This window comes from Paramisgurnus dabryanus, chromosome 18 (assembly GCF_030506205.2).
Source record: "Paramisgurnus dabryanus chromosome 18, PD_genome_1.1, whole genome shotgun sequence".
NCBI classification, from domain to species: domain Eukaryota; kingdom Metazoa; phylum Chordata; class Actinopteri; order Cypriniformes; family Cobitidae; genus Paramisgurnus; species Paramisgurnus dabryanus.
This window is the reverse complement of record NC_133354.1, coordinates 35563972-35586790: the sequence shown is the minus strand read 5'-3', so window position 1 is coordinate 35586790 and position 22819 is coordinate 35563972. Positions and strand designations below refer to the sequence as shown.

General features: G+C 38.8%; 1 protein-coding gene across 1 annotated transcript; it reads right to left on the bottom strand.

The window, feature by feature from the left end:
- Nucleotides 1–3252: 3252 nt before the first annotated feature.
- Nucleotides 3253–15244, bottom strand: LOC135750951 (uncharacterized). Its single transcript, XM_073812617.1, has 11 exons — nt 15088–15244; nt 13443–13635; nt 12798–12869; nt 11406–11477; nt 10438–10509; nt 9501–9572; nt 8744–8815; nt 7811–7913; nt 6655–6704; nt 4459–6523; nt 3253–3470 (listed from the first exon to the last, which is right to left on the bottom strand). Exons 9-11 carry the CDS (start codon nt 6670–6672, stop codon nt 3382–3384), a joined length of 2172 nt encoding a protein of 723 aa, XP_073668718.1. The 5' UTR covers nt 6673–6704; nt 7811–7913; nt 8744–8815; nt 9501–9572; nt 10438–10509; nt 11406–11477; nt 12798–12869; nt 13443–13635; nt 15088–15244; the 3' UTR covers nt 3253–3381.
- Between the last annotated feature and the right edge of the window lie 7575 nt (nt 15245–22819).

The following is a 22819-nucleotide window of genomic DNA, read 5'->3' as shown; positions in this document are numbered from 1 at the left end:
TGCATTTCATCCAAGACCTGATGGAGTTTTTGAACCAGAAGCAGACAAGAGAAAACTCAACAATAGAAGCAGAAGGTGATGCCCTAGCAGATGATGCTGTTAATGAAGTTGTGAAGGAGAGGGGTGCACAAGCGGCATTAACGAATCCCAAACAAGAAAGACACTTGACTAAAGACATTAAGCAAGTTCCTAATGGAACCTCCAGAGAACAAATGTGGTTGATGAAAGATTCAGCAAAACAGAGGGACGTCCATTTATAAAATGTCATAGGCATGCCAATGCACAAACGACTCAGCCTGGCAGTACAGGGCCCCGAAGAGCAAGTTCTAAATGTATGCCATTGTGAGTCAATTAGTCTGCCTAGAACTGAGGGATAGATGGGAGTAGTGTTTATAAGAGTCCATATATTGCGGGACTAGAGTTTTTAGGCTCTAGCATGTCATCAGAGGATGAAGAGGTAAACATACCACCACTGGTAAACACTGTTGTGTCCTGCCAACAATAAATAGGGACAGTTTTAATTGCAGGTAGAAGTTGTTTGTGAATAATCTACTTTCTTTGGCAAGATACGTTTCCCTTTTCTCTTGTGTGTCATTGCAGGTGTTCCAGAGAATAAGCAAGACCTCTGATGTTTGACACCTTCACCACATTGCACCTACCACCAAGCTGAAACATGGGAAGATCCACAGAGCACATCCACGTCCACTATTTTCACATTACTCTAACTTGCAAATAACCTGCACGACTCAGCAGTGTGCAAAACAAAACAAAAAACAAAAACACCTCCGCTAAGTCCACATGATCACAACCTTAAAATGAAAGTTTATAAAGGGCTCAAGCATTCTTACAAAGAAATGCAGCCTTTTGAAAATTGAAAAATGTTTCAAGGATCACAAGAACAACCCTAACATTGGGTTGTTACAAAGTAAAAACAATAAACATACACATACCTGTGGAGCTGACAGGGTCATTTGGGGGCATTTTTCGTTTTCCTATAGAAAACAAACAAGTGTCATGTTAAAAACTGTAACACGCATTACATAAAATAGGTAAAGTGAAAAACAACAATAAACATACACATACCTGTGGAGCTGACTGGTTCATTGGGGGACATTTTTTGTTTTCCTATGGCAAAAAGCAAAATTCTATTAATCTTTTATTCTACAAAATCAGTTGCAAACCATCTTCAACTGAATATAAATGTAATCCAAAAAATACCGTTGGAACTTTCAATCTCCTCATCCTGGGTCGACTTTACATGGTCCACCCTCTTTTTGTCTCCTAAATTTAAAAACACAAAATGCATAGTTAAACTAGACAACCCAAATACTTTGTTTCTGTATATGCAAGCAGGATTACTTTGCCACTGCCCCACTATTGGCATCACTTAAGTCATCCCCTCTGACCATAACCCCTTTCATATCTCACTCTGCATTGCACTGCACTGCAGAAGCTTTAAATTTATGCTTTGTTACTGAATGCAAATATGGCAGCAATAAAATTAACAGTGACATAAAAGATGCTTATAGAATACACTTTAACAGGCATAAATGTGTTTGAAAATAGGGAAACTTCTATTTGTAAAAAAATGAGACAAAAATTATTCATAATTATTAGGTACCTCTACATGTTTAAAAACTACAAAAGAAAGTACCAAAACTCCTTACATTGTTAATCAGACACATTCCTATTTAGGCTAATTTGCTATTTTTTATAAACCATATACAACCCCAAAACAGAAAAAGTTGGGACACTGTAGAAATTGTGAGAAAAAAAGGAATGGAATAATTTACAAATCTCATAAACTTATATTTTATTCACAGTAGAATATAGATAACATATCAAATGTTGAAAGTAAGATATTTTGAAATGTCATGCCAAATATTGGCTCATTTTGGATTTCATGAGAGCTACACATTCCAAAAAAAGTTGGGACAGGTAGCAATAAGAGGCCGGAAAAGTTAAATGTGCATATAAAGGAACAGCTGGAGGAGGACCAATGTTTAGGAATGGGAATGTTGTCCTATTCTTGTCTAATACAGACTTCTAGTTGCTCAACTGTCTTAGGTCTTCTTTGTCGCATCTTTCGCTTTATGATGCACCAAATCTTTTCTTTGGGTGAAAGATCTGGACTGCAGGCTGGCCATTTCAGTACTCAGATCCTTCTTCTATGCAGTCTTGATGTTGTAATTGATGCACTATGTGGTCTGGCATTGTCATGTTGGAAAATGCAAGGTCTTCCCTGAAAGAGACGACGTCTGAATGGGATCATATGTATCTAGAACTTGGATAAACCTTTCAGCATTGATTGTGCCTTTCCAGATGTGTAAGCTGACCATGCCACACGCACTCATGCAACCCCAAACCATCAGAGATGCAGGCTTCTGAAAAGAGCGCTAATAACAACTTGGGTTGTCATTGTCCTCTTTAGTCCGGATGAAATGGCATCCCAGTTTTTCAAAAAGAACTTCAAATTTTGATTCGTTGGACCACAGAACAGTTTTCCACTTTGCCAAAGTCCATTTTAAATGAGCCTTGCCCAGGGAAAACGCCTGTGCTTCTGGATCATGTTTAGATATGGCTTCTTTTTTGACCTACAGAGTTTTAGCTGGCAACGGCGAATGACACGGTGGATTGTGTTCACTGACAATGTTTTCTGGAAGTATTCCAGAGCCCATGTTGTGATTTCCATTACAGTAGCATTCCTGTATGTGATGCAGTGCCATCTAAGAGCCCGAAGATCACAGGCATCCGGTATGGTTTTCCGGTCTTGACCCTTACGCACAGAGATTGTTCCAGATTCTCTGAATCTTTGGATGATATTTTGCACCGTAGATGAAGATAACTTCAATCTCATTGCAATTTTTCTCTGAGAAACTCAGAAAACTATTTTTCGCCGCAGCATTGGGAGAATTGGTGATTCTCTGCCCATCTTGACCTCTGAGAGACACTGCCAATCTGAGAGGCTTTTTTATACCCAATCATGTTGCCAATTGACCTAATAAGTTGCAAATTGGTCTTTCAACTGTTCCTAATTTGTACATTTAAATTTTCTGGCCTCTTATTGCTACCTGTCCCAACTTTTTTTGGAATGTGTAGCTCTCATGAAATCCAAAATGAGCCAATATTTGGCATGACATTTCAAAATATCTCACTTTCAACATTTGATACGTTATCTATATTCTACTGTGAATAAAATATAAGTTTATGAGATTTGTAAATTATTCCATTCCTTTTTTACTCACAATTTCTACAGTGTCCCAACTTTTTCTGTTTTGGGGTTGTAGACTAGAAAGATAACACTTGCAAGTCTGCATGAAGACTGAAGATAGACATGTAGTGAATACATTACATTACTGATGCACACATGATTAAAATTTATTACATACCATTTACTCTATGGAGAGAATCCGATTCTTCGCCGTCTTCATCACTTTCTTCTTCGTCGTCTAATTCAGGATCAATTTCATCTACAAAAAAGCACACATGATAAACACACGCTTTACATACAAGTTCTGATTCCAATTAGTTACTTTCCTAGCATTTTAGTCAGCAATGAAACTAATTAAAATTACCCAATAATAGCAGTCTAAAAAGCAATCTTTTTAAGCACCAATAAAAATTTTACAACAGTTATTTTGAAACATGTTTGGAATTTACGTTTTACAATGGAATTTAAAATTTTTGTTTTCTCTTGTTTTACAATGACCACGTTTACATGCTCCCTCATTATGCGATTATAATGGGATTTCGGCAATATTGCAAGTTTACTCGACCTCATGTAAAAACAATACTTCATAAAAATAATTTGATTAAGCTCATAATCGTATCAAGTATAATCATATTAAAACATGTGTCATACGTAGTTTTTAATCGCAGTATTTGTCCATGCAAACGCTTTAATGACATCTATACCTCACTAACTAAAATGCATGTGGGTTTTTGAATATTTCTTTAAATGCATAATCAATGTCTAATGTGTTACATTGCAGCTTTGCCCTGATGTAATCAACATATGTGCCTGCAGTTGTATGGCCTATAGAAACTGATCAGTGTGAATAACTAAGAAACACCATTCCTCAGGGTAGACTGCTTGAAAGTCCAACCTCCTGTAGGAGGTCCTAACAGGCCTTTTGTTATCATGTATAAACTTTAGGTAAAAAAAATGTAGAAGGTTGACATGACAACATCACTCCTGAAGAACTATGCTACATAAGAACCTTCATTAAATCTCTTTTCCCCATAACCACTTTGTGATGCTTACTTATTTTACAAATTAGATGCAATCTAATGTGTTGGCGTTTAACGCAAGGCTTACTCTGATTATTGGAAATAATCGCATTATTAGTGTACATGTAAACCTAATCAATGACTGCATGTATGCTATTGCTAAATTAATGATATTCCTGTAAGGTACTTTGTAAGATTATTCAAATATATATAAAATTATGCACATACCTTCAATCTCAATTTCACTAAGAGACTTTCCTTGGAAACTTGCAAGGGTTCCTTTCTCCATTGCCAGAAGCAGCTTTGAGATTTTTGCAATTTCTATAGTTGCATCTGGCAACCGATAATAGTCTCTATGGACCCGAATGTCATGGCCCAAAAAGTTGGCAAGCTGATCCAGCTCATTATCCTTTAGATTAAGAATCTGGGACATTGTTGCAACCTGCTTACGGAGTTGTGTAGATCTGAGATATTCAGGGTTCTGGGCACCACACTGATTTGCAAAAAGCCTGATGCAGTCTTGTCCCCTGAAGAAACTGGTGGCTGAACACTTTGGTCTTGCAAATAGAAAGGGGTTGTCCCCATCTACTTCACATGAATCTCTCTTGTCCACAAGAAGTTGTATTGCTCCAACAAGATCAGGGCTTAGCAGAACAGCAACTTTTCTCCCTTTTTTGCCCATTATTTCTACTCTGCTAAAATGCTTGGACATTTTTTGCTCAAACGGAGACAGACCAAGAGCTATGTCCTCGTGGAGCTCAGTTTGGTCTCTTTTCATAAAACACTCAAGTGTCATTTTTGAAACTTCTCCTGCACGACGCCGGTTAAAGATGATTACTTGTGCCAGTGTCACTTTGGTGAGTTCTGCGTATGCCTGTGAAGACTCTTGGTTTTTCAGGTTTTCAAAAGCATCAGCTGATTTCTTCTCTAGGCACTGGTGGAGAAGCTGCACATCATGTGTGAATGGTATGGTAGATGGTTTGTTGAACTTTGATTTGCTTAAAGTAGCAAGAGCAGCATGGGAGACATGTTCTGCCCATTCACTTGAGCAAAGTCTTTTGAATCGCTCTGCTGCTTTCGTCAGAGCATCATCCTCTCCTGCGATGGCCCTGCAGAGAATGATGTCAGCAATTTTGTTAAGTGAATGTCCTAACTTTAGCGCAAGACTTGGTGTCTTATACGAGTGGCTCTTTTCTTCATAACCAGCAACATCTTTCACGGCCTCAATGACTTTGTAAAAATTGTTTGGCTTCAAAGCATCTTCAAAGCTAAGTATGGAGAATTTTTTTTTCATGCTTAGCAAGAGTCTGCCCACTTCCCGTACCTTCTGTCTGATGTATTCAAATTTTGTTGGATCACTTCCGTGTTTGTTGTAAAGACTCTGACTCAACTGCAGTATGAGAAAATCATTTCGAACAACAGATGAAATGTCATCATTCTTCATATTTCCCAAGATTTTCCACACTTCAGGAGAGATTGCTTGAGAGAATGTTGACTCTGCAATGTCAGCCAAAACTAGAACTTTAGCCTTACCAGTTGCTTCAGACTCGGAACAAATCTTTGAAGAACATCTCCGTGTATGGCGCCACAACTCCTTGCGAACAAACAGGCCTTTACAGTATATGCAGTGCACGTATGTTTTGGTACTCAATTCGATCTCGGATCTTACTGGTCGTCTTCTAACCTTCAGTGGTCCACTCTTATTTGCCATAACCTCTTGATTATGTTCATAGTTGCCTCTGTTTCGAAGATTCTCAAGTAACCTTTTTCTGTCCTTGGAGTGTTTAGGAAGCAGAAATGCAGCCGCAATTTCCGTTTCACTGTCTTCATGCTTTTTAAAGTGACGAGCAATTTTAGACTGAGGTTTCTTGCACACATAACAGTAATTTTTGTGGGTGGAAAAAGTGTCTTTGAGGTTTGACTGTTTATCACAAGACTCTTTTGGTATTTTCTTAAAACTCTGAAGCATCTCCATATTCCTTGTGGTAGTGTCGTGATCATTACATACGAGATCTTGAGCAGAGCTGGATTTGTCACTAACCATATCTTGCTCAGTGGATGAACAGTGAGTGGGTTGAGACACACTCTCTGCCTTCTTAGACTCTGAAAATAGTTGAGTGGTCTTACAATATGGTGGATTCCTTGTATTGATAGTTAGACTATCACCACTGTCGCTGTTTTGTCTTGAATCTGGGATGAATTCATCAGAGGATTCATCAATGCTGTTTTCAGCGTGAGGAGTATACTCTTCATCAGAACTGCTTTCTTCAGAACTGGAAAATGTAACATCCATCTAAAAAAAAGAGCCAATAATACGTTTTTCATTATTATTTCAAAATGCTTAAGATAAACTTTACTCAAGCACAGGTTTTATATAACGGAGTTTAAAATGTTTACAATGTGAGATTAAAGAAATTAATATACCGATTTCTCATTCTTCATGAAGCAGGTTTTGTGCCATGATCTTGAACACACTGAAAAAATGAAAGTAGAAATATTCAGGTGCTGGTCATATAATTAGAATATCATCAAAAAGTTGATATATTTCACTAATTCCATTCAAAAAGTGAAACTCGTATATTATATTCATTCATTACACACTGTGGCACTGCTCAGGTGTTATAAAAGCCCAGGTTGCTCTGATAGTGGCATTCAGCTATTCTGTATTTTTGGGTGTGGCATATCACATCTTCTTTTTCACAATACCCCATAGATTTTCTATGGGGTAAAGGTAAGGCGAGTTTGCTGGCCAATTAAGAACAGGGATACCATGGTCCTTAAACCAGGTACTGGTAACTTTGGCACTGTGGGCAGGTCAATGAAATCTGCATCTCCATAAAATTGGTCCTTGTGTCAAGCTTGAACAACAGACAGCGTCAGAACCGTCTCGCCTGGGCTAAAGACTAAAAGGACTGGACTGCTGCTGAGTGGTCCAAAGTTATGTTCTTAGATGAAAGTAAATTTTGCATTTCATTTGAAAATCAGGGTCCCAGAATCTGGAGGAAGATAGGAGGGGCACATAATCCACATTGCTTGAGGTCCAGTGTAAAGTTTCTACAGTCAGTGATGCTTTGGGGTGCCATGTTATCTGCTGGTGTTGGTCCACTGCGTTTTCTGAGGTCCTGGGTCAGAAAGTTTTAGAGCCCTTCATGCTTTCTGCTGCTGACCAACTTTATGGAGATGCAGATTTCATTATCCAACAGGACTTGGCACCTGCACACAGTGCCAAAACTACCAGTACCTGGTTTAAGGACTATGGTATCCCTGTTCTTAATTGGCCAGCAAATTCACCTGACCTCAACCCCATAGATTTTTGTGAAGAGGAAGATGTGAGATGCCAGAACCATTCATGTAAAAGAGCTGAAGGTCACTATCAGAGCAACCTGGGCTCTTATAACACCCGAGCACTGCCAGACTGATTGACCCCATGCCACGCTGCATTGCTGCAGTAATTCAGGCAAAAGGAGCCCCAAAAAAGTATTGAGTGCTGTACATGCTCATACTTTTCATGTTCTTACTTTTCAGTTGGCCCAGATTTCTAAAAATCTTAGATTTCTAAAACTTACATACAAATACTTACATTTGCATGTTAAGCCAAGCCATTTTCGACTAGAAACGGGTCCACTGCAATTTACACAAGAATCCAAACTGGATATTACTGCGCAATGAACTTCATGATGGCACTATAAAGAAATAAAGAAGAAAAAAGTAATGTATTAAAATCAACTTTACATTGATAGACAAATCACAACTCCTATTCCTAAATGTCACTTTTGTCACAACAGCTTACAATTGCTTTGTCCATTTTTAGATGCCCTGTAAATAACCAATGTCAGTGGCCAAGGAAGGAGTTTAAGCTTTTAATGAAAATGATATTGTAATTTGCACTTTATAATGTAACAAGCATGTGTCTGGGCATCAAGGGCATCTAAAAAATGGACAAAGGTGTTATCTTAAAATACTTTCAAAGCATCACATTTCTTAAATTACAGTTAATTAAAATTCTTTAGTTTGATCCTTTAAGCTTCCCCCAATATATATTACTTAAAATTCAGATATTACAGAAGAAAATCTTTCTCAGTGCAAACCCCTCATCAAAAGCTGAAGACAGGACAAATTTGAACAACTAACCGTATACTTCTCTCAAACAGACAGATATTTACTAGAGCTAGTGTCAAATCTAAAACATTATTGGGCAGAAATGTGCATAATGACTCTACATCTTATCTATGAACCTGACACATAACCAAACCAACAACATTTCATCAAATATGTAAAAACTTGACGGTCCTCATAGAGGAAAACTGTCCTTATATTTCAGGTCGGTGTCGTGCCCATCCCCCCCAAACACACACAACATATGAAAATCAAATGGACATCATAGGGTGTGTGACAGTCCTCATAGAGGAACGCTGTCCTTATATTTCAGGTCGGTGTTGTGCCCATCACCCCAAACACACACAACATATGAAAATCTATGGACATCATAGAGAAAGAAAATATGGTCACTTACTTTCTCTTTTCCTGATGAGGAAGGACCCTCAATGGATTCATCTACGGCCACCGATATCTCATCACACAATTCCTATAAATATGAGGAAGACAAGAACAACATTCAGTAACAATGTTTGCCAAGTGATCACCATAAAAATTCCCTACAAGAACAACCAAAGTCTGAAAATGGACAAAGCAATTGTATGCTGTTGTCATAAAACACTTTTAAAGCATCACATTTATTAAATTACAGATAATTCAAGTTATTTTAGTTTGATCCTTTAAGCTTCCCCCAATGTATATTACTTAAAATTCCTATATTACAGAAGAAAATCTTTCTCAGTGCAAACCCCTCATCAAAAGCTGAAGACAGGACAAATTTGAACAACTAACCGTATCCTTCTCTCTAACAGGCAGATATTTACTAGAGCTAGTGTCAAATCTAAAACATTATTGGGCAGAAATGTGCATAATGACTCTACATCTTATCTATGAACCTGACACATAACCAAACCAACAACATTTCATCAAATATGTAAAAACTTGACAGTCCTCATAGAGGAAAACTGTCCTTATATTTCAGGTTGGTGTCGTGCCCATCCCCCCCAAACACACACAACATATGAAAATCAAATGGACATCATAGGGTGTGTGACCGTCCTCATAGAGGAACGCTGTCCTTATATTTCAGGTCGGTGTCGTGCCCATCCCCCCCAAACACACACAACATATGAAAATCTATGGACATCATAGAGAAAGAAAATATGGTCACTTACTTTCTCTTTTCTTGATGAGGAAGGACCCTCAATGGATTCATCTACGGCCACCGATGTCTCATCACACAATTCCTATAAATATGAGGAAGACAAGAACAACATTCAGTAACAATGTTTGCCAAGTGATCACCATAAAAATTCCCTACAAGAACAACCAAAGTCTGAAAATGGACAAAGCAATTGTATGCTGTTGTCATAAAACACTTTTAAAGCATCACATTTATTAAATTACAGTTAATTCAAGTTATTTTAGTTTGATCCTTTAAGCTTCCCCCAATGTATATTACTTAAAATTCCTATATTACAGAAGAAAATCTTTCTCAGTGCAAACCCCTCATCAAAAGCTGAAGACACGACAAATTTGAACAACTAACCGTATACTTCTCTCTAACAGACAGATATTTACTAGAGCTAGTGTCAAATCTAAAACATTATTGGGCAGAAATGTGCATAATGACTCTACATCTTATCTATGAACCTGACACATAACCAAACCAACAACATTTCATCAAATATGTAAAAACTTGACGGTCCTCATAGAGGAAAACTGTCCTTATATTTCAGGTTGGTGTCGTGCCCATCCCCCCCAAACACACACAACATATGAAAATCAAATGGACATCATAGGGTGTGTGACAGTCCTCATAGAGGAACGCTGTCCTTATATTTCAGTTCGGTGTCGTGCCCATCCCCCCCCAAACACACACAACATATGAAAATCAAATGGACATCATAGAGGGTATTGTCTAGACTAGGTGTGACAAGGTACCCCTCATCTTAACATAGAGATGGTGTGCCTAGATAGCTCTTCACCTTGCCACCATTTTCTAAATTTACTCAAAAGTTTGGGATCCTGGTAAAACAGCCTGTCATGATTCCCCAAGCTCCAACAACTAATATAAAGTCAGTGTCATGAAAGAAAAATACGCTCACTTACATTCTCTTTTCTTGATGAGGAAGGACCCTCAATGGATTCATCTACGGCCACCGATATCTCATCACACAATTCCTATAAATATGAGGAAGACAAGAACAACATTCAGTAACAATGTTTGCTAAGTGATCACCATAAAAATTCCCTACAAGAACAACCAAAGTCTGAAAATGGACAAAGCAATTGTATGCTGTTGTCATAAAACACTTTTAAAGCATCACATTTATCAAATTACAGTTAATTAAAATTCTTTAGTTTGATCCTTTAAGCTTCCCCCAATGAATATTACTTAAAATTCCTATATTACAGAAGAAAATCTTTCTCAGTGCAAACCCCTCATCAAAAGCTGAAGACAGGACAAATTTGAACAACTAACCGTATACTTCTCTCTAACAGACAGATATTTACTAGAGCTAGTGTCAAATCTAAAACATTATTGTTCAGAAATGTGCATAATGACTCTACATCTTATCTATGAACCTGACACATAACCAAACCAACAACATTTCATCAAATATGTAAAAACTTGACGGTCCTCATAGAGGAAAACTGTCCTTATATTTCAGGTTGGTGTCGTGCCCATCCCCCCCAAACACACACAACATATGAAAATCAAATGGACATCATAGGGTGTGTGACAGTCCTCATAGAGGAACGCTGTCCTTATATTTCAGGTCGGTGTTGTGCCCCCCCCCCAAACACACACAACATATGAAAATCAAATGGACATCATAGGGTGTGTGACCGTCCTCATAGAGGAACGCTGTCCTTATATTTCAGGTCGGTGTCGTGCCCCCCCCCCCAAACACACACAACATATGAAAATCAAATGGACATCATAGGGTGTGTGACCGTCCTCATAGAGGAACGCTGTCCTTATATTTCAGGTCGGTGTTGTGCCCATCACCCCAAACACACACAACATATGAAAATCTATGGACATCATAGAGAAAGAAAATATGGTCACTTACTTTCTCTTTTCCTGATGAGGAAGGACCCTCAATGGATTCATCTACGGCCACCGATATCTCATCACACAATTCCTATAAATATGAGGAAGAAGAACAACATTCAGTAACAATGTTTGCCAAGTGATCACCATAAAAATTCCCTACAAGAACAACCAAAGTCTGAAAATGGACAAAGCAATTGTATGCTGTTGTCATAAAACACTTTTAAAGCATCACATTTATTAAATTACAGATAATTCAAGTTATTTTAGTTTGATCCTTTAAGTTTCCCCCAATGTATATTACTTAAAATTCCTATATTACAGAAGAAAATCTTTCTCAGTGCAAACCCCTCATCAAAAGCTGAAGACACGACAAATTTGAACAACTAACCGTATACTTCTCTCTAACAGACAGATATTTACTAGAGCTAGTGTCAAATCTAAAACATTATTGGGCAGAAATGTGCATAATGACTCTACATCTTATCTATGAACCTGACACATAACCAAACCAACAACATTTCATCAAATATGTAAAAACTTGACGGTCCTCATAGAGGAAAACTGTCCTTATATTTCAGGTCGGTGTCTTGCCCATCCCCCCCAAACACACACAACATATGAAAATCAAATGGACATCATAGGGTGTGTGACCGTCCTCATAGAGGAACGCTGTCCTTATATTTCAGGTCGGTGTCGTGCCCATCCCCCCCAAACACACACAACATATGAAAATCAAATGGACATCATAGGGTGTGTGACCGTCCTCATAGAGGAACGCTGTCCTTATATTTCAGGTCGGTGTTGTGCCCCCCCCAAACACACACAACATATGAAAATCAAATGGACATCATAGGGTGTGTGACAGTCCTCATAGAGGAACGCTGTCCTTATATTTCAGGTCGGTGTTGTGCCCCCCCCCCCCCAAACACACACAACATATGAAAATCAAATGGCAGTGTTTCCCATACATGGATTTATTTGTGGTGGCCCACCACAGAATCAACACTGGCCCCCACAAATAGAATTTTCATGATTCCCATTTACATTTTTATTTCACTATTTAAAACAGCTTAATTCGCTTAAAATATAATTTGATCTATAATATAGATCAAATACAGATACAGATCAAAGAGTAGAAGTGAAACATATTTCAGGTGCCAACACTAGATCGAACGCAAACACGACATGATGACATCACATATATGCTAATTAGCGGGGGACATCATCACCACCACAGTCTCCTCAAAATCCTGTGGGAAACACTGAATGGACATCATAGGGTGTGTGACCGTCCTCATAGAGGAACGCTGTCCTTATATTTCAGGTCGGTGTTGTGCCCATCACCCCAAACACACACAACATATGAAAATCTATGGACATCATAGAGAAAGAAAATATGGTCACTTACTTTCTCTTTTCTTGATGAGGAAGGACCCTCAATGGATTCATCTACGGCCACCGATATCTCATCACACAATTCCTATAAATATGAGGAAGACAAGAACAACATTCAGTAACAATGTTTGCCAAGTGATCACCATAATAACTCTTAAACACGATTTCTTTCTTTTTTTTCTTTTAAATGCCATGCCAGATTCTAAAAGGCTATGTTCATGGTGAAAAATATGACAATTTCTGCAGCAACAACATAAAGGCTTTTGTAGCCCAAACTTAACTTCCAATAACTAAATTACAACAAAGTACCTCTAGAGTAGATTATTTCTGATAACAAGCAAAATAAATTAGTAAATTGCCTTAGTTTAAATCATAGCTCAAATGTATCTAGCCACAAGGTATTTGTTGCCAGACCGATAAACAAACACAGACAGGAACGCAACGCATATGCGTCCAATAAAACGGTCTATACACAAACAACCAGTTTAAATATCTGTAGCATTTTCACTTCTACCATGCTGTGTACACACTAGATGTGGAAAAACACATTTATTAATTCATTATAATATTTTCTTCAATAAAAAACAAATTAATAATCCAAAATCTGGACACACTGCACAACATGTTTGCCATTTTAGTTCAAGAGAAAGAAACTTACTACTGAACGCCAGGGCCAAGAGGAATCCCCATAATTGTAAGTAATTTCTTCATCTGGACAAATGTCTCTTAGACTAAATAGACACAGGTGCGGCTTTCCCTCAACAACAACCGTCTTGACTTTGCAGTTTGGATTTTTGTGATCATCGTTCACCAGTCGTCCTAGCGATCCATCCTCTTTTGAAGCATCTATGCTATAAAAAAAAATGCAAAAACTATTACTATGAGTTTAATAGAACAAAAGATATTGACTGACAAATTAGGCTAAGTCTAGTCTATTACACCTATTGTCAAATAGACACGGTGACAGTTGTCTTTGTTGAATAACAGTACCTTTCTAAGTAAAGCTAGAATTGTCTATTCAAAGTTGAAAAATAATAACCTTAGGGGCCATTCACATTTCATATTTAAGTCCACAGGGTAAACTCGAACATGCCACAGTCTCCCTTTTATCCAAAGTGCTCGGGCTCTTGCGCTTCTATAGCGTCTGCTGTTGTCAAGCAACCATGATCAGCACTCTCCATAGATAGAGGCTGTTTCTCAATTACAAGAACGCAAAGAACGGCGTTTGAGAATTGAGATGTGTGCGATCTTCCTGTTGGTCACCTGACCTCTCCAGATTCAACTTTACAACATTCATAAAGTGACAAACATACCATTCTCTGCATTATTATATAAATTATTTTTTATTATGTCATTTTGTAATGGCAAATACATATATATTTTAGATACTTTGTTAGGAAATAATAATATAATCTAAAATAAGAAACTCATTTAAGATGAGTTGTTCTATGCCAATAAAACATACTTTTAAATACCAAATTTGCGCTTTGTTTTTAATACTTAAAATGTTTACAAACAAACGTTTATTTTAACCAGCATCTCACTCTCGTGCGCTGTGCATAGCACTTCCTTCCTCAGCCATTGTTTTGACTTCTGGGGCGTACAGCGATTTCAGTGCACAAGTCTGATATCATCCTCGATATCAAGAACACATCTGGGTATTTTCATGCATCCTCTGTACTTGTGTTCTTGAGAATTGCAATTGAACTTCAACGGCTAATGATGACGTAGAGCGAGAACACGAGGACGCAAGATCGCTGAAGAACGCATATTGAGAAACAGCCTCAGTGATGTGACTTCATGCATTGTGTCTATTTTTGTCACAATAATATCCGCTTGACAGATCATACAACCCCAGAAGTCAAAACAAGAAGTCTATGTTTACAAGTAAAAGGTTAAGTTGATTGGTTAGTTAGTTGTTGTCACGTCATTCTGAAAAATATAAATATTGCAAAAAGCTGATAATACTGCAAGGCCAACATATATAGAATAAAGAAAACATCACAGGTCGCTTCCTATTTGAGCAGGAATGCCACGAGTCTACATGTAAAGTAACTTGTGCACGCAAAATACATGAAATGTGAACGGCCCCTTAGTGATCACCATCATGAACCGATGTTCCTAATATCAAAATCACTGGCAAAGCTTCTGTCCTTCTAGACCTCAGAATGGCATGGTAGCTTGGTATTTGGAGGAAAAGCTGAACTTCGTTGTAATAATAAAATAAACTTTATTACTGTTGTTACTGCTGCTGCTGGCATGTAGATTCTTTGCTTTGAATTTGATTAAAAAAGCTAACTTACCAATAATGTGCTCCATTCCATGTGAAATCGAACAAGTAGTTGCCTTTAATGTCATCAACATATTTACTTTGGCACAGTATTCCACGATATTCTACAACAAATGTGGATGATTCAATGTGTTTAAGTGCAAACACACCTCTCCCTATAAGATCAAAATAAAAACATTAACAATTTTGTTATGCAAAAACACACTCATGGCTTTATACTTTGAAAGACATAAATACTGTAAAAAATGTGAAATGTAATTTAAGGTGAAGTAGCAAAAAAAAATTGTACAGAGGATTTACAACAACAATATATAAGAGGCAGGTTGCACCAGCTGGGCCTACACCTAAGGGATTCAAACTCGTTCCAGCTACTCAAAGTCTACTCTTTCTTTTGAAAGGCAATGACCCGAGTTACGGTTCACTTTCAGCTTTTGCAGACACATTTCATGAAAGGTTATTTGTTTTGTTTTAATTTAGAACTGTTAAAATTAATCAGAAATGATTATTTTTTTATGCAAATGGGAAAGTTTCGCTCAGTTACTGTGCAGATTGTGTTTGATGGTATGGGTCTGCACCCCTACTAAAAAGACCAGCTAAAGACTAGCTAGCCTAAGCTGGTTGGCTGGCTTTTCTGGTCTCCCAGCCATGTTTTATCTGGTTAAGGTGGAGTAGCAGGTTGGTTTTAGAGGAGTTTAGGAACTTTTTAAGATGGTCATGCTTTTAGCTTTACCAACCTAAAAGACCAGCCACCAGCTTAGCCAAGCTGGTGAGTCAGCTGGTCACACAGCCTGACCAGCTAAGACCTGCTCAAAACAAAAGTGCCCAAAAACCTTTAAACCAAACCTAACCAGCCTGCTCCACCAGCTAAAACCAGTCAGGGTGTCTACTTTTCAGTAGAGACATGATGCACGCATCTTTAGGGAGAGTACACGGTCAAAGATGTAAGAGAAAGGAACAGCTCTCATTTGTCATCTATTAGCTGAGGGAATGTAAATGTAAATTTGTAACCATAGTAATGCAAATGGCATCTTAAATATCAATGCGGTTAAGCGCGTGCAGAGGGTCGCACGCATATCAGATGTGCACATTAAAGGATGGGTTTATTTATGCTTTCACTTCATTTCCTGACAGTTTCACTTGTTATGTGAGGATAATGACTGACAAGAGGACGCAGAAATACATACAATATAATTACCTAACTAAATCTGAGACAAAGCAAAAACATTAAAATATATTTTCCTCCCCAAGATAGCCAGACGGGCAGGGCAGAGATTTTGAAAGTCCTGCTTAGTTTTAAATTGTCGAACAGGCATACATTTTTTTTCACAAAGCCAGACATAGGAAAGCCCGACGTAGTACTTACGCCTAACTTTTTTACGTCCAGCTAGAGCAACCGGCCCTAGTAGACTTTGGTTACATTATAACTGTACTGTTTAGAAAAAAAATGTCTAATTAACCTGTGCTTAAAATTATAAATGGAGAAAAGTAAATAATTAACACAACAATATAAAACAATATAACACGTAATATTGCCTAAACCATCAACAGAAGAAACAAGTAAAGTAGTATCACGTTTGTGTTTTATGACCTAAAACAATAAGAAATATTGAGTTAAGATTAAAGTTACATAAAATATATTCCTGAATCATACTAAAACCATAAAACGTACAGCTGGAACGACGCGTCGCCTGCTCAATTACGTCTATGTCCTAAACAGCCAAATTACGATGGCGAAACACAGCAAGCTGCAACTTATTGTACATTATAACTTTTCAAACAACACTAGAATCACTACAGGACATATATCAAGCGGTTGTTTATACAGTATTATGTTTTTAAGAGCTGCAACGTGCATGACTAAAACCGTGACCACGCCATATGCGACGTGACGATTTAATTACATTCGCTTCTGTTTTCATTTTCACATATTTCTGTATAATATAAAAACTGGAAAAAACATCCACTTAATTTAACAATTTTACTACCCACCATGATGATATAGTAAATGAATGCGATCTCATTCGCCTTATTAACAATCGCATTCGCCTTATTAATGTATCTTACTACATTGTGCATACAAACATTAAAGTTACAAATTGTAAAACTAAATATAAAATTAACTTTAAAAAAAATCATATATTAAACTTACCTTCAACTTGCACATGTGACAATATCGACACGATGGAAACTTTGATGGAGTTTAGGTAATTAAAAATTCACTGCGTCACGCCTGCAGACAATCAGAAGCGCCTCGAGTTTGACGGACATCAGGTGCAGCCAATCGCTGAGCAGGAAAGCCTTCAACCAATCAAACGCGTCCATTGAAGGCTGAAATGTGTGTGGGGCTGCAGTACCACCGAATTTTCAATAGAGGGAGATTATACACTCTGATGATACACTGGCATACACTGGAAATCGGGTGAAACGTACATATTAGGACATTTTGAGAAAAAGCGGGAGGTGGTTTGTCAGACCCTTATACGTCGTTCTACGCTGCTAGACTTATGAGGACATCAGCCCTGTCCTTATTGTTACGGTATGTCCTCATAGAGTCGGTATGTATTCAGGCAAAATGTCTCTATAATCCGGCCGCACCAACGCACACACACACACACACACACACACACACACACACACACACACACACACACACACACACACACACACACACACACACACACACACACACACACACACACACGAGATTCTGTTCTTCAAGGTTGAGCTGCCCTGCCCCCATTAGGTTATTCTGTATGCAACCTTCATTTCATTGGTTAATACACATTTATCAAAGACAACATCTTATATTTATTACATCAATTATTCAATGATTAATACTGATTAAGTAAGAAATACATTGCATATTGTATCCTGTGAATATTAAAGCATTAGTTAATAACATGGTTCCCTGTTTGCTTTTCTCCCTCAGGCCTCTCTCTTATCTTAACAGTTTCCAGACGTAAATTCCTCGCTAATCCTCCTTGCAGCTTCTTACACACACAAAAAAACTGGTAACTTTCCACTCTCAAACACAAACACCTCATTTCTACATAATAGCTCAGTGCATATATGAAACACACAATGTTTATAGAATAAAATGATTAATTAAAGAAATATAAAATGGAACAAAATCAATTTCCACAGTCCTTATTTGGACATCTTTGTAACTTTAACACTTTTAGCAATCAGCATGAAATGTAGGCAGTAAATATGTAAAACATAATTATTCAACAACACAACAATACTCCATTGTTCATGAATTGGTTAAATGCATTCATTACTTAAACATACTAATTTTCACTTTCTCTAAATATAACATAGTTATAAAGCGAGCAACTTGTTTATTGAAACCATCTGTTCTGTGTGTTTTCTCTTCAGGGGTTTGTTCCTACCCCCAACTGAAACAGCCTTTCCACTCACACAGACAATCTCTCACATATCTCAGCACAAAAAGCATAATGGCACATATGAATTATAACATAACATACTAATTAATAAAACAACATAAAAATCCCACAATTCCCTCTCTTGACCTCTGAAAGAGGTCACACATTTTCTTCTTCCTCCTCATCCAGGTTCTGTAGGCCTAATAGGGGCATGCTATATGGGGGTGGACTATTCTCTTTTTTCTCTATTGCAGACACTATCAGTCTGTTACACAGGGATCTAAGACAGGGAATACAACAACATCCATAGGTCACCAGGATGGCCACGAATACATCAATGGACACTACTACTGAGGTCACTATTGCCTTCCATTTGCCCAATACTTTATCCAGCCAGTCAGATATGGGGTTGTCAACACCTGAGTGTTCTCGCATTTCTATGGACAGAGTTTTTAGTCCTTCCAGTGCCCTGGTCACTGACCCGTCCGGTGCTGTATTATTCGGAATGTACGTACAACAAAAATCAGAAAATAAATGACATACACCATTCTTTTCGGCCAACAACATGTCTAGGGCCATTCTATTTTGAACTGCCATAAGGGAAGTGGGTGCCAATTGTTCTGCTAGGCCGTCCACCGCATCTCTGGTCATGTTCGCTAATCTCATAACATTATAATGCACATAATTGATCCTATCCACGTTTTTATTCGGGGTAACTGGAAAAAAGGCCGATAATATTGGGATATTTTCAAATCCGGCAGCTATCTGGTCAGCTAATTTGTATTCGTCAGGTACACCCCTGGGCACACCTATTGCATCAATGTATGTGGGACTATTTAATGACAAATCTACATTTCTTTTTGCTGCTCTTTTAGCTAGAACATGCCTATGTCGTCTGGCAGTAATGGCATTGGGTTGTGATTGGAGCTTCACAGCTTTTTCTCCTATTAAGACTATTGGTGCCCCCAAACCTTACCATGGCACATGTTCCTTTAGATGCTTGTTCGATTTTAGTTACTAACCTTTGACTCCCACAATAATAATATCTTCCTGACCTGGCCCATCCTCCAATCATGGACCCATTGTCTTGGTAGGTGATATTACTCCTCCTTTCCCCCATACCTCATAGCTGTGCCTCCCCGGGGTAACCTGCTCCACTCTCCTATTGACATGGTAACAGGATTTTGAACTGGACTGTAATCTCTTTGTATTTTTAAGTTTTCCAACATTTCCCCATCTGTACCCGTCCTTTTTAGGAGATCCCATGTTCCCGTATAAGCCACTACACTACTCCATCTTGGGCACCATGATCTGTCATCATAGCCTCGCTCCCGACACCACAGTGTGGTCATAATATCCAGACACAAGTATATATCATATCCCCTCCATGAGCTATTCTTCCCTCCACAGTCTATCACACTGCATAAATCAAAGGTGTATGACGTCGTTGAATTTTTTATGTAATCTAATTCAATTCCCCCATATCTCTTTAAACACTGATCTTGTGATGTTGTTTTGGACCTTTTGTCATTTTTCAGATTACCTCCACTATTTATGCCAAATATCATGATAATTATAATTGCAGTTATAACCCCTAGGGCCCACAGAACCTTCCAATTTCCACACAGCTTCATCTCTGTGGAAAAATACACTTATGCCTATTGGCTAAATTCAAAAAACACTCTTAAACTTAATACTTGATAAAAGGTAGGAGTATAGTGAAAGAAGTAAAACGATAATACTAATACAAAATTAAAGGAAGTTACACGATAATAATAGTAAAAACTAAAACTTAGATGACATTCACAATGAATAAACCGTAATTGTGATGTTCAGGTCCCTGAACACTTCTGTCAGGATTCCCAGCACTTTGTGGAAATCCAATTTATCCAAGCCACACCCCAGCCGGGGAGTGGATACACTTGTTATGTTTTCTTTCTCACACCACTCTCTCATACGTCTGAGGCTGTGGGTAAAATTCTCATATGTTGGTAAATCAGTACAATTTTGTTTTGTTATTAAATGAAAAATCAATCTGCCGTCGTCCTCGTGGGTAACTGCACATTCACCTGTGTGTTTGTTCTGTCTTACAACCTTTTGTGTACCGTACTTCGCTTTGAATTCTACGGCTATACCTGCTCCATAGGCACAATCTGCACTCACACAGTGTGCTAGGGGTTCTGTTGCTGGGCTGGAAAAAATGTCACCTTTTTTATGCACAATTTTACAGAGTGTTTGTTGACATTGTTGTTGGTGTTGTGCGAGTGTTACCACTGATGTTTCACTTCCTGTTTGTTCTCTCTGTATTCCAGCTGATTCACTTTCAACACTCTCCCTCTCTTGGACCTGAGTCCTCAGGTCCACACCAGTTTGCGTGAGAGACCTGCTGGGAGAATCACATGGAACACAAGAAGAGAGATGGAACCAGGTGTCGCCTTTCCCTTGCAGCTTTACACAATGTGACGTCCTAGCGGTGACTCTCAGCGGTTTGGACCACCTTGGCTCGTTCCACTTTCTCCTGAACACCTTGACTCTCACCCAGTCAGCTGTGCTTACAGTTTGGTCACTAGCATCAGCAGCAGTGTTGGTAGCCTGGCAGGAAAAATGTTTAATCAGAGCAGTTAGTTTGTCAAAGTAAGCGGCATGTGTTAGAGGCAGGATGGGATCCTGCACCAGGGCATTCCTTGGACCTGGAAACTGACGACCTGTAAGCAATTCAAATGGGGTGAAACCAGTAATCCTGTTAACAGAAGAGCGGATAGACATTAATGCAATTGGTAATGCATCCAACCAGGTTAGTTTTGTTTACGCGCAAACCTTGGCCAATTTTAGTTTCAATGTCAGGTTCATTCTTTCCACTTTGCCCTGGCTTTGTGGGTGGTAAACCGCACCAAAGCTGTGTGTCAAACCTAGGGCCTGCTCCACCTGTCTGAGATGTTCATTTTTGAAATGACTGCCATTGTCAGATCTGACACGTCTGGGGAAACCATGGTTAGGAATGTAATGATTAATGAGACATTTAATCACAGCTGTGCTATCCTCTCTCCCCACCGGATAAGCCTCCGGCCAGGAAGTAAAATAGTCAACAATGACTAAGACATACTGTTTGCCTCTCACCTTCGATCCCATGTCAGTAAAGTCAATCACAATTTCATCACCAGGCCCGGTAGATATTGGAAATGACCCTCTCTGCGGCTTAACGGTTGGCTTAATGTTATGTTCACAGCAAACCTCACATGATCTGGTGTAGTTTGTTACCATAGATGTTAAAAAAGGATGCCACCAATGTTGCAGATCGCGGAGCATCTGCTTGTCAGACACATGGTCCAGGTGTGTGTACTTGTTTCAGCAATGATTCACAAAGTGACATTGGCATGGCAGGTCTACCGTCTGGGGCCTGCCATAGGCCGTCAGCAGATCTGACAGCACCATGGTCCCTCCACGTATTTTTCTCATTAGGTGCAGAAGCAGCCTGCTCTTTTATTAGATATTCGCGAGTGAAACGCGGTAAAATGTCTGATTTTGTTCTATCCGATGTTACAAGAAATTGTGCGGCTGTGTACCCGGCAGCATTTTTGGCAGCGCAGTCAGCAGCATCGTTACCACGAGCAATAACTGAATTTGCTTTTGCATGACCCTGGCATTTTACCACAGCCACCTCTTCTGGCAGCAACAGAGCCTGCAATAGGTCTCTGGCCTCGCTAGCGTGAGTTATAGGCCGGCCTGTTGTTGTCAAAAACCCACATCTCAGCCAAACTGGCAGCTCAACATGTACAGCACCAATGACATATGCAGAATCACTAAAAATGGTCACCCTTTGTTCACCAGCGTAGTGCAAGGCTTTAATCACAGCTATCATTTCTGCTCTCTGTGCTGACTGTTAACCCTCCAGTTTGCCACTTACTCTTGTCACAAAATCATTTTCAACCTGTTCAACAACTGCAAAACCTGCCTTCAATGTGCCATCTGCTGCTCTGAAACAACAACCATCTGTAAACAGTGTGATTACCGGTGGGGGAGTTGTCAGTGGTACCGCGAACAAACCATCTCTCAATTTATTTGCTTTTTCAGTCAATGGTATGCAATCATGTGGCTCACCCTCAGTGATTAGATCTGCCATATTAACTCCCTCATGCACATACGTAATGTTGGGGCTTGCCAAAATCTTTGCCAACTTCCGCTGCCTTAGGGGAGAGAAAGTGAAAGCAGTTGAATTTACAAATGACATTACAGAGTGTGTGGTTAATACTGTTAATGCATGGCCCATGACAATGTGTGATGTTTTTGTTATCAATTTCGCAAGTCCTGCTGCGTAGCGTGCACATGCTGGCTGTCTCTGTTCAATTGGGTCCAATAAAA

What these genes read in the sequence shown, in the direction of transcription:
- LOC135750951 (XM_073812617.1), bottom strand. An exon ending in TAGTGAAATTGAGATTGAAG is followed by an intron (nt 3,471 to 4,458) that starts GTATGTGCATAA and finishes GCTTTTTTGTAG; the next exon opens with ATGAAATTGATCCTGAATTA.